Source organism: Spea bombifrons, chromosome 3 (genome assembly GCF_027358695.1).
Source record: "Spea bombifrons isolate aSpeBom1 chromosome 3, aSpeBom1.2.pri, whole genome shotgun sequence".
Lineage (NCBI taxonomy): Eukaryota > Metazoa > Chordata > Amphibia > Anura > Pelobatidae > Spea > Spea bombifrons.
Window position 1 is genome coordinate 56,355,314 of NC_071089.1, and position 13,967 is coordinate 56,369,280.

At 39.6% G+C, this 13,967-nt stretch overlaps 1 protein-coding gene across 1 annotated transcript in view; it reads left to right on the forward strand.

Moving 5' to 3' along the window:
- Window positions 1–13,967, forward strand: part of TBC1D32 (TBC1 domain family member 32) — a 111,946-nt gene that overhangs the window by 24,466 nt on the left and 73,513 nt on the right. Inside the window, exons 15-17 of the mRNA XM_053461287.1 lie at window positions 593–735; window positions 4,118–4,242; window positions 5,128–5,329. Of these exons, the coding sequence (XP_053317262.1) occupies window positions 593–735; window positions 4,118–4,242; window positions 5,128–5,329 (470 nt within the window). The remainder of the gene's footprint in view (window positions 1–592; window positions 736–4,117; window positions 4,243–5,127; window positions 5,330–13,967) is intronic.

Here is a 13,967-nt window from a genome sequence, read left to right on the forward strand (position 1 = left end):
GAAGCATTGTGACTTGACTCCAGCTTCCAAGTATTTCAGATCCGAAATAAAAAAGGTACATATTACTACAATACGGATAGAAACACAAAATTCTTTATAATATCTCAGACGTTTAAACACCCACTTCATGTGAATCCATTAGCTATCTGTGATCTGACCTGATGCACCATGGTAAACTTACAGAGCTTCTGAGACTGTAATTAGTATTTTATTAAGCTTTCAAGTATGCCATATGATCCTGAGTTAATGCATAATTGTCTGACACAATGCCTGTTTTTAGTTTCTGTCAAATGCACGCACATTTAAGAGCCAAAGGTTTATCCAGTGGTGCATCTATATAGTTTAACATGGGCAATAGTGCTGACATTTTTTTGACCCCCTGCCTTTTAGCCCTACTCGAGATTACCATGTAAAAGTAGTCCTATCTCCATACACATTAAATAGAAAATATAATTTATGAATCACTGTGTGACCTTGTGAACCATTTTTTTTTATTATTATGGATGATGGTTTGGATTGTGAATTATTTTAAAGTGCAAAATCAGTTCTGTTTTGAGCTTTAGGCAAGTAAACTATAATGTTCTATTGGTAGGAAGCTACTCTCCAGCAGGTTTGGCTATGGAGGTTCTCAGGATGCTCTGTGACCGTAAGGAATGTGCCAGTGCTTGTTTGTATACTGGGGCAGTTTTAGATGCCCTGCTGTCCCCAATACGAAAGCTTCTTGATGGTAAAAAGGTTAGTAATTATTTTTGTTTCTGTGCATGTTTACATCTCCTTATGCAAAGCAAATATAACATTATCCAAATTGTAATCCAGAGTAGCAGATTTTTTTTTTTTTTTTTTAAGTGATTTAAAAATATTTAATTGTGTCTCGTGGAAAAAAATGCTCCTTGAAACGATAGCGCAAGACGTAAAAGCACAAACAAGACTTACAACCGTTTACTTGTGCAACAAAGGAGAACGCCTAGTGCCTTGGACCCATACACTAAACAATGAAAGAAAAAGCTATTTAAGAAAATATATTTCAGATTGGAGGAACGTTTTTAATCAATACCTGGTGGTGAGCCATGCTAAATTGGATCTTCGTTGATGCATAATGGCTGTAACAAAGTCACTTTAACCTCCTACCATGATTTTTATCGTGGTCTTTTAAACGGTTACGGCCCGAGATAGCATTTTGTTAACTTATTTATTCTGCAATCTGTAATATAGCTAGTTCAAATCATGTCTCTGATAACCCAAGATATGCCTATATTGGTTATCAAAAAAACAAAATACTGTCTGCGCTTCTCACCCTAATAAGGTTGGCAACAAATATATAAACATAATATAAATGAGAGGTTTTGGTTATATGAATTGGCCAAAGCATAATTAAGCTCACCCGCCACGTCAAGGCACACTCTCAATAGGGTGAGAACCTACTCTCACCTCCTACATAGTGGGCACACAAAGCAGTTTATACTGCTACCAAAACCTTATTAATGTGTTGGGGGAGGTGCAATTAAACCTCCTCCCATTTAACCCCTGGACAGCAAGCTGCAACCAGACTGATGAGGAGCCAACAACCTCAAACATGTGCAAACAGGGAAAAGAAAAAATGTCGGTGCGCTAAGCTAGTCTCAGGCTCAAATAATACAAATTAGGGCTGCAACTAACGATTATTTTAATAATCGATTAGTTGGCCGATTATTTTTTCGATTAATCGATTAATCGGATAAAAAAAATGAATGTAAATTTTTCATTTATTTAAAATAATTTACTAAACAAATGATGTTAAATACAAACAGCAGAATAAAAAAACTTTGATAAAATGCATTTCTTGTCTTTATTTCCCAACCAGCCCCCCAATATATGCACATTTGAGCCCAGGCTTGCTACGCTGCCTCCCAGACATGCCATGCTGCCCCCCCACATATGCCACGCTGCCTACCACAGCACTCCACGCTGCCTCCCACATATACCACACCACGCTGCCTCCCACATCTGCCACGCCACCTCCCACATCTGCCACTCCACTCTACCCCCACATGCCACTGTGCCTGATACGCCTTATACCCCCTGAAACACCACTCCATCCTCCCCAGACATGCCACCCTGCCCCCCCCACATATGCCACGCCATGCTGCCTCACACATCTGCCACTCCACAATGCCTCCCACATATGCCACGCTGCCTCCCACATCTGCCACTCCACGCTGCCTCCCACATCTGCCACTCCACGCTGCCTCCCACATCTGCCACTGTGCCTGATACGCCTTATATCCCCTGATACCCCACTCCATCCTCCCCAGACATGCCACCCTGCCTCCCAGACATGCCACTTCTCTACCCCCAGATATGCCACTCTACCCCCAGATATGCCTTATACACCCTGATACACCACTCCGTCCTCCCCAGACATGCCACACTGCCCTCCCCACATATGCCTTATATACTGTATATGCCTTATACCCCCAGATATGTCACTTCACTGCCCCCAGGATTTAGATTCCCCTAAATTAACCCTAAACTCCCCATTAACCATCACTGCCCCTAAATTAACCCTAAACACCCCACTAACCATAACTGCCCCTAAATTAACCCCCACCTCCCCTAACTTTCAGTAGCCCAAATATATATATATATATATATATATATATATATATATATATATATATATATATATATATATATATACATACATACACACACACATACACATTATATATATATATATATATATATATATATATATATATATATATATATATATACACATACATATACTTACAGTTAGATGACACAGCCATGTGGTTCTGGCCTGGAGAAGGAAGGGGCGGGGCCAGTTGTCACAGTGATTACAGGGAGGGGGAGTAAGTAGGAGCTGCTGCTGTGAGACGGTGAGTCAGACTAAACGGATTATATAATGAGGGGGATTTTTCAGAGCGTTTGCTCTGAAAAAACCCTCATTTTATAATCGATAATAATCGATTCAACTAATCGATAATGAAATTCGTTGCCAACGAATTTCATTATCGATTATTATCGATTTTATCGATTAGTTGTTGCAGCCCTAATACAAATGTATAATATGAGGCCTACCAAACAGTGTGAGCATGCTGCAAATACAGTGTGTTGGCTGTACAATGTATACAAAAAACAAAATACTGTCTGCGCTTCTCACCCTAATAAAGTTGGCAACAAATAGATAAACATAATATAAATGAGAGGTTTTGGTTATATGAATTGGCCAAAGCATAATTAAGCTCACCCGCCACGTCAAGGCACACTCTCAATAGGGTGAGAACCTACTCTCACCTCCTACATAGTGGACACACAAAGCAGTTTATACTGCTACCAAAACCTTATTAATGTGTTGGGGGAGGTACAATTATGGTTATCATGCATTGCCTAATTAGAAATTAGGATAACCATTCATCGTATAAAATGCTATTAAGAATTACATTGCATGTCACATAACAAAAAACCCTTCAGATATATTGTTTTCATACTTGTTTCTATACTTTCCTTATCCCATTTTTTGTTGGCAAATTATCCAGCTTTTACCAATGAAATCAATATAGCTAAATAAGAAACATTCAATAATGAAAGAAAATGGAAGTGTTAAATTTCCACAGACGGCACTGGGACATTTTCCCCTCTCATTTAATGAAATTCATATATTTCCCTCTGTATAGCAGACACATATTCTCAGTGCTTTCTCATAGTCCAAAGCCCTTCTACCTTTTAATTGGCATATTACTGAGATAACATTTGCTGTATCTTAATATAGATGTATTTGTCTGATGGGCAAATGGTTGCGTTATGAGCAAGCTGTTCTAAAATAATCACTTAGCTGTCTATTGAATGGTTAATTGTGATTTGGTTATGATCATCATTGCTCAGATTTGTTTAAGTGCATGGCATAAAATACAGCTCATAAACTGGAATGGTAAAATTTATAGAAATAATGTCCTTGTGGTTTATAAAGCTTGATGGCATTATAAAAATCCCGAATACCGGATACTCGCGCTAATATTATTTTTTCAGTAGGTGATAAAGTTATTAATGTGGAAACGCTACATCTGTTTGTTTTGTTTCATGTTGTTGGACTTTTAATTTTATTTTCTTTTTTTAGGTTCATAAAAATTGCGATGAAACAACTTTAATATACATTGCGGACATTTTAGCAAGGATAGCTTCGATCGAAGGTGGATTGTCCCTTCTTCTCTATGGAAGAAAATTGGACAGTTCTTCAGAAAGGTATGATAAACAATAGCATACAAGCGGACAGTTCCAAACTATGGCTATGATACACATTTATATAAAATACGCCAATGCAAAATAAGGAAATCTGCGCAGTATAATTTAATATATTATCCTATAGCCATTCAAAAATTCAGGTACAGTACATGCCAACACCAAAGAAAATGCGATATCAATATAGATATTTGAATAAAAATGTATTTTTCACATTACATGTGAATATACAAATAAACATATTTTGTCGCCATTATTTCCCATTACATGCCAAAATGAAATATTTAGTAACAAAAAAAGTTACTAAAAAGCCCTTAGCAAATGTATTAAATACAAATAGTTTTATATACAGGTTTTCGTATGAGCATACTGTTCTCAGAGACATCATTAGGGGTAGGCTCAGGGGGCTAAAGCCATGGGTCCACACAGAAAAGCTGCGTTTTGGAGATTATTTGGAAAAAGATGCAATGCCTATGAGATGTTGAATGTGTTTGGTGTGTCAGAAGTGTATACAGGGCCTGCTAAATTCTGTTGAAGCTATACATGGGATCAAACTCTTCATCGTAAATGGGTCTGGCAACACCCTTATTCATATTATTTCTAAGTATTCTGATGGCCACTACCCTATGTTACTTATATCATCAGTAGGTGCCTTTTGCTTCACTTAGTAAAATAGCGAAGAGTAATTTTAAGACTAGTTCTAATTCTAGAAGAAAGACATTATATGCACAAGCAGCGAATGAAATCCCAGCATGTGCAAGTTAAGTCAAAATGTTCATTTTGACTTAGCAATTCAATACCTGCTGGGCATTTTATATCCTAGTTCAAAGAATAGGGTGATTACCAGTAAAGAAGCTATTTTTCAGTGCATGAACTTTTTCCCCCCAGCATCATAGGTGCGCATACTATTGCTAAGTTTACCAAAAAGCTCCTCCATGAAGACATACATGCGTTATCCGAATCCGACATGCTGCCGGCTCTCAAAGGATCTTTCATCTTCGTCTGCCGTCAGATGTATCATACATGCGAGGGACTGCAGGTCCTGCTCCGTTATCAGCTTCACGAATGCATTGCTGAGGCCTGGAGAAAGGTAATGAACTTTCCCGGAGAGATATTATTCTGCTCGCGCATATTGCGAGAGAATTATTTGTTTATTAAGGCTCTATTTAATAATGTATTTTTACAGCTTTGTGTAATGGTATTATTGTTTAAAAGCTAGGTATAAAACATATTCACCTATGCCAGGCTCAGCTAAATGGTCTTTATTTATGTACAGTATGTTTTGTAGCCAGATCTATTCCCAACGCCTAGTTCCACTAACAATATGTTATTGTTTATAAAGTGTGAGCGTGCAGTTTAGTAATATGGTAGAAGTTATTAAATCGGTTCATGTTATGTTTTGGCTTTTTTTTTTATCGGTCCTAGTGTGTATTCGTTATCTTCAAGATTGAAAAGACAATTCCAGATTTTCTCTCCGTCTAATATAATTTGGGAAATACTGAAATCAAATATGAACGTGACTCGAATGACTGTTTAACGTTCCATATGTAATGCGCCGGCCGATTTGCTGCTTTATATCAACAACAATAACAGATAAAGTGTGCAAATGAGCTAGAGTACTCCAGACAGTCTAGAGATAACAGAATATGACAATAATCTGCACGTCAAGAAGTATCATCTTTTAATATTTTTTAATATCCGTCTATGTATGTGCGTACAAAGAACCTGTCGCTGTTGCGTACCAGAATTGAATGGCATCCGCCGATGTAAACGTGTAGACTAATGGTTCTTATCTGCTGTCAAATTCTATGTTAAAGGGTAATTGTTCCAACCCTTTATTTTCAGTACATATACAATATATTATTAGATTCTCCTTGTTACACCCTGCTGCTGAGTGAAAGAAGGAGAATCTAATAATATATTGGAGCAGCTTATTTAGGCTCCCCGTGACCATGCCCAACACACTTCAGAAATACAGGGGACAAATAGGAGAAGTGTGTTTTTTTGATATACTATTTCCAAAAATGTATACATTTCCAAGGTTTTTTTTCCTCACATCATGTATAGTTTAATTGGGAAAATGTTTGTTTAAAATGGACCTCTGTCAGCAGGCCAACTAGAAAGCTCATTCGAGTTATAGATTCTAAAGGCTTTTACGTTGTCACATTGGGACTTAAAATATATAGATCTCACATTTTTAGTATTTGTTACATTAAGTGTATCTTTGCTATATTTTAAGTTTTTGTTCATTACACTCTTGCAAAGAACCTTGATGTATGGCTTATGTGTTTCAATCTCCGCGGTTTGCTTTGGCAGCCATTACATTTAAAGCCTGATATTTATGGATTCTTAAAAATGAGTCTCTTTAAATTTACGATACATTACAACCCAGGTTACTTACATATTCAGAAAGAACATTAAACATCAAAAATATTAGGCTTGTATTTTTTGTTCAGTGCTTTTGAGTGGAATAGGTAAAGGAAGAATTATTTAATGAAGAAGGTCTGCATACAGTGATGTATATCAGCATTGACCGAAACATGGTTTTAATTAATTTTGCTCTAATAAGCCTTATCTGTAGACTTGGAGGTTGCTATTGTTGACATTTGTGATGTTTTGGGTAACTTTCCCTTCTCAGACACCACACTGAGCAGATGCTTTATAGAACTGTTGTAAAAAAGTGAACCACACGATACCTTTTGAAAACGTATTACTGATCAGGGCCGGCCTTAGGGGTGTGCGACCATGGCAACAGGGACTTAAATTAAAGCATCGTTTGTTTTTTTTTTTTGTTGTTGTTGTTTTTTTTTACTTTATTTAACATCCTCCATATGAAATAAAGTTGTTTTACTTTATTTAACACGGAGGATGTTAAATAAAGTTAAAACAAACAAAAAAACCCAGATGTTTCAATTTACGTCCCGGGCAGGCCGGGCGCCGAGCGGTCGCTCGTGAAGTTTTCCGCGACCGCTCGGCGCCCCTCACTCTCCGTGACTCTGTCGCCGGCGTTTCATGCTGAGCGCCGGAATTATTTCGGCGCTCAGCTGTGAAGCTTGCACCGCAGCAGATAGGGAAGACGGACGCCTCCCGCTCCCACCGCAGGACTCCGGCAATGAGGTAAGTAAGGATAGGGAGAAGGGGCAGAGGAGGGGGCAGTGAGAAGCGGAAGGGGGGGCAGTGAGAAGGGGCAGAGGAGGGGGCAGTGAGAAGGGGCAGAGGAGGGGGGACAGTGAGAAGGGGCAGAGTGGGGGGGCGCCAGAGGAGTAGTCCGCACAGGGCTCCAGAACACTTAAGGCCGGCTTTTACTGATACTAGTAATGAAAAAATGGTGAGTGTTACTCTTTAAGAGTAAGCCGCATTTAAGTTTTGGTTTCACAATCGGAAAGGATTAGAACCACTAGAGGAAATGTAAGAATGTGACAAAATCAAATGGAGAAAAAGAATGAAAGGGGTGGAAGAAGAAACGAGACAGGGGACACTTACATTGTGTAGATGAGTAGCATAAATGGAACATAAAGGAAATTTATGAGATTGAGTGCACTTCAATAAACCTACCTACAGTCTCAGCTGTAGAGGGACTGAGAAGAACCAGAAGATTGTATTTTCTTCTAGATCATTGAGAGACCTCAAAAACCCTGCCTCGGCCAAAGCATTATTTACAAGCATCTGAAAAAATATATATCTTATGATAAAATATAGGCAGCAACCTTCAAAAATAATTTTACACTTAAAGAAAAGTATTTTTTTCTTAATTGTGTATAGAATAAGTAACTAGAAAAAGTATCACACAAACATTCAGGTCACCTAGGGCTAAACAAAGAAGTCAAGATTAAAAAGTAAAATAAAAAATAATAGGCAACAAATGATATTGTAGAAGTCATGGTTCACTTGCTTTGGCAAACCTGAAATACCATACCTGCATCAATAATGGCATAATTCCTATTTTATTTAAAGGAAATGAATAAAGTGGGATCATGTGGTGCTTGTTACGGAAGAAAGTATTTTTGTATCCTTTGTCTTTTCCATTGTGTAGATCCCTTTTAGAAGGAATACCGTATATTCATTAGCTAGAGCTCAGTATTTGGCAGTAAATATTGATGCCCTATAAATAAGTTGGTACGATGAATTATGACATGGCTAATTTGTCCATGTTATAAAAAGAGGCTTTAAATCAGTGAATTGGCCTGGATGTTAAATATTTAATTTACAGTAAAAAATGAATTATTATTTGGCTTAAATGCATCTTGCATAATTAAAGTTCTTTTTTTCTTTGTGAAAAAAAGTTGAAAATTGGTTTTGTAATGGAACAAAACACCTTCTGAAATTGAAAATATCTGTTCAGCAAAGAACCAATCAAAGAACCAGTGATTTTTATTTAACCCTGTGGGTGCCAGAAACATATACTTTGGTTATCACATTAATACACTGGTTAACATGTTATGCGTTTTTTATTTTAAGTTTTTTAATGCAAAATGAACATAAATTCAACACCTTGATAATTTGGTTTGATTGGGAATCAATACATACCGTATTTGCTCGATTATAAGACGAGGTTTTTTTCAGAGCAAATGCTCTGAAAAATACCCCTCGTCTTATAATCGGGGTCGTCTTCTAATCAGACCTCAAATAGAGGTCTGATTAGGAGACTAAGATCCAGATCCCCCGCACCGCTGCAGGGGACCTGGATCCTCCTGTCGTCGCCCCCCCCCCCACACACACACACTTACCGGTGCTTCCGGAGGTGAAGTTGGCAGCGGGGGTTTGTATGCGTCCGTCGCAAATACCTTCCCCGACTGTCAGAGTTCAAGAGTTCCTGATCTCTGACAGCCGGGGAAGGTATTTGCGACGGACGCATACAAACCCCCGCTGCCAACTCCACCTCCTTCCGGCTGCCGCGGAATGAGACGTCAACCCGCTCCCCCGGCAATACAGCAGGAAATTGGAAGCACCGGTAAGTAAGTAAGTGTAAGTGTGTGTGTGTGTGTGTGTGTGTGTGTGTGTGTGTGTGTGTGTAGGGCATTTCTGGAATGCCTTACACCCCTATATGCCACTCTGGCACTTAGGGGGTTAAAAGGCATATTATGGGGCAGAGTGGCATATAGGGAGGTATAAGGCATTTCAGGAGGCAGAGTGGCGTTAAGGGGGCATTTAATAGTGCACTCTGCCTCCTGAAATGCCTTATACCTCCCTATATGCCACTCTGCCCCATAATATGCCTTTTAACCCCCTAAATGCCAGAGTGGCATATAGGGGTATAAGGCATTTCTGGAGGCAGAGTGCTCTATATAATGCCTTTTAACTCCCTTAATGCCACTCTGCCTCCTGAAATGCCTTATACCTCCCTATATGCCACTCTGCCCCATAATATGCCTTTTAACCCCCTAAATGCCAGAGTGGCATATAGGGGTATAAGGCATTTCTGGAGGCAGAGTGCTCTATATAATGCCTTTTAACTCCCTTAATACCACTCTGCCTCCTGGAATGCCTTATACCTCCCTATATGCCACTCTGCCCCATAATATGCATTTTAACCCCCTAAATGCCAGAATGGGATATAGGGGTATAAGGCATTTCTGGAGGCAGAGTGGCACATAGGGGGTCAAAAGGCATACCATGGGGCACAGTGGCATATAGAGGGTTAAAAGGCATATCATGGGCCACAGTGCCATATTGGTGTGGCAAGCCTGAGGGCAGATGTGCGTAACTGGGGGACAGGTTGGAAAATACAAGAAATAAAAATTTTTCTCAATCATAGCTTTTATTAAAAAATTTAGTTTACATGAATTAACATTTACTGGTAAAACTTTTTTCCTTTAGGGTCGTCTTATATTCAGGCTTTTTCTTTTTTTCCTAAGTTAATATTCAGATTTTGGGGGGTCGTCTTATAATCAGGGTCGTCTTATAATCGAGCAAATACGGTAATAAAGTTGTTTAGTGCGTATATATATATATGTCTAGCTGTGCTAACATAATTGCAAAAGGGTTAGTCTTTTAAACTTTAACTTGGATTAGCGAACACAACATGCCATTGGATAAATGGCCTCTGTACGCCTACGATATTTCTTTAAAAATCAACGTTAACAATATCTGCACTGTATTTCTGATCTATTTGATGTTAATTTAACGTACTTTTCAAATTTAAACAGGAGTCTGTGTGCGTATATGTGTGTATATGTTTATATGTATGTATGTGTGTATATATACACCACTGTTCAAAAGTTTGGGGTTGCTTTGGGGATCCATTATCAAAGGGATCTAGAACCATGTTTAGCTTAATGGAACATTTTGTTTCTGGGATCTCATTTGGCTGTTCAGAGGTTTGTGTTGATCTGCTCAGGAAAGCTGTGATTTTAACCCTTTCAGTCACAGACAAAAACCCTATCCCAAGGATCCTCTATGGACGTACCACTATGCCCTGCCCTTCTTGCATGGGAGATCAGGCTGTCGTATAAAAATATATAAAAAGCTAATAATAATAAAAAAAAAAGAAAAACAACCCTGGGACTTAAGGGGTTACATTGAATTTAACATTTGTTATGAGTGGTTTCAGAATTATATGTGCTAAACGCGTACTTGTTCTTAAGTGATTGGGGCATGTTAATAGATAGTAACAATTTAGTACTCATTCTTTTCATTTTAACGTGTATTAACGAGATGGGTCATTGAATCCGAACCGGTGCTTGATAATTATCTATCGATCATTAATGCAGTCTACTGTTCCCGTTCCAAAAAAACAGAAACAATATCAGAAGGGCTAATCTACTTTCATTATCCTGCAAGCATGGTTAAATAGACAATTTACTATATTTAAAATTTTTATATAAAAAAAAAAAAATCTCAAAGATCAATGAATGGCAAAAATTGTTCTCCTGTGTCTGTGCTGGTTTATGATGCCACATCTCATCACTTTTTTTTTTTTTTTTTTTTTTTTTTTTTACTATTGCACAAACAACATGAAGTGGAAGTGAGTGCAGAAGAACTCGGTTTCTGGATACCAGCCCAAAATGCATTGCTAACTCTTTGTCAACCCTCTTTCAGCATAGATTTGAAAAATGGGTAAAAGTATTATTAAACACTCTTCTACAGACACCAGACAAGTCAGAAGGCTTGTTTTTTCCCTCAGAAATCTCATGGTGCAGCCACAACCACAACCACAAGGGATTCTAGGTAGGCACATGCAAATAAGGTCCCGAGTTTTGTCTAAAGGCTGTCTTGTACAGCGGGCAATTACTTCCAAGGGATCCATGTATAAAGTTGATATAGAGGCAAAAGGTGATCATTGTTGACCTTATTTGCATGTGCCTACCCTTGTGGTTGTGGCAGCACCATGGGATTTCTGAGGGAAAAAACAAGCCTTCTGGTGTCTGTAGATGAGTGTTTAATAATGCTTCTACTACTCCCTTAATTTCAATTGGAAGGGTTTTCCATCACCTTTACCCACCATAACTTTTGTTATAAAGGTGCCACTTTATTATTTTGTGGTATTTGGATTGTAGAAGGCTTGTGGTCCATCAGTGTATGGAACAAGGCATGCAATCCTAATATAACCTGGGCCATCTTTAGATTTAGTGGAGTCTGGGACAAGCCTCCCCAGTAACACCAGCCCCACCAAGTCATACCTGTTGGAGAAGGGAAGTATGGTCATTGATTCCTCCATCTCTGTTAATTCTGGGCTGTGGGATATGTTGTGTTTTGGTGCAAAGACCTCATGTAGAGGTCTTTGCTTGTGGCTGCACATACCCCTGTTGTGCCTTGCAGTTCTCCAGCCCCTCATGGTTGTGAAGGGGACCCAATGGTCTGCTGCTAAGCTGAAAGGTTATCAGTACGAAACACACATTCAGTGTCCTATTCATGATTTCCATCTTGCATGCATAAGCATCCTTACTATTGCCTTGCGTTAATGATTTTGTTTGTAAACATCCAACATTTTCTGCAGAGCTTTGCATTGCTTAAGATGCTTGCCCAAAACAGATGCCTGCTTTGTCTTGTGTTAAAGATGGCCCTGGATATAAAACTAATTGAGATGACACATGTGATATTGGCAATCTCCTAACTGAACTTCCATTTCAGGGAGATCGTTATGGGGTCATATGGCTCTAATGTAAATTAAGGACTTTTGTGGCTTTTACAAATTACCGTATTTGCTCGATTATAAGACGACCCTGATTATAAGACGACCCCCCAAAATCTGAATATTAACTTAGGAAAAAAAGAAAAAGCCTGAATATAAGACGACCCTAAAGGAAAAAAGTTTTACCAGTAAATGTTAATTCATGTAAACTATTTTTTTTAATAAAAGCTATGATTGAGAAAAATATTTTTTTTTTGTTTTTATTTCTTGTATTTTCCAACCTGTCCCCCAGTTACGCACATCTGCCCCCAGGCTTGCCACACCAATATGGCACTGTGGCCCATGATATGCCTTTTAACCCTCTATATGCCACTGTGCCCCATGGTATGCCTTTTGACCCCCTATGTGCCACTCTGCCTCCAGAAATGCCTTATACCCCTATATCCCATTCTGGCATTTAGGGGGTTAAAATGCATATTATGGGGCAGAGTGGCATATAGGGAGGTATAAGGCATTCCAGGAGGCAGAGTGGTATTAAGGGAGTTAAAAGGCATTATATAGAGCACTCTGCCTCCAGAAATGCCTTATACCCCTATATGCCACTCTGGCATTTAGGGGGTTAAAAGGCATATTATGGGGCAGAGTGGCATATAGGGAGGTATAAGGCATTTCAGGAGGCAGAGTGGCATTAAGGGAGTTAAAAGGCATTATATAGAGCACTCTGCCTCCAGAAATGCCTTATACCCCTATATGCCACTCTGGCATTTAGGGGGTTAAAAGGCATATTATGGGGCAGAGTGGCATATAGGGAGGTATAAGGCATTTCAGGAGGCAGAGTGGCATTAAGGGAGTTAAAAGGCATTATATAGAGCACTCTGCCTCCAGAAATGCCTTATACCCCTATATGCCACTCTGGCATTTAGGGGGTTAAAAGGCATATTATGGGGCAGAGTGGCATATAGGGAGGTATAAGGCATTTCAGGAGGCAGAGTGCACTATTAAATGCCCCCTTAACGCCACTCTGCCTCCTGAAATGCCTTATACCTCCCTATATGCCACTCTGCCCCATAATATGCCTTTTAACCCCCTAAGTGCCAGAGTGGCATATAGGGGTGTAAGGCATTCCAGAAATGCCCTACACACACACACACACACACACACACACACACACACACACACACACACACACACACACACACACACACACACACACACACACACACACACACACACACACACACACACACACACACACACACACACACACACACACTTACACTTACTTACTTACCGGTGCTTCCAATTTCCTGCTGTATTGCCGGGGGAGCGGGTTGACGTCTCATTCCGCGGCAGCCGGAAGGAGGTGGAGTTGGCAGCGGGGGTTTGTATGCGTCCGTCGCAAATACCTTCCCCGGCTGTCAGAGATCAGGAACTCTTGAACTCTGACAGTCGGGGAAGGTATTTGCGACGGACGCATACAAACCCCCGCTGCCAACTTCACCTCCGGAAGCACCGGTAAGTGTGTGTGTGTGTGTGGGGGGGCGACGACAGGAGGATCCAGGTCCCCTGCAGCGGTGCGGGGGATCTGGATCTTAGTCTCCTAATCAGACCTCTATTTGAGGTCTGATTAGAAGACGACCCCGATTATAAGACGAGG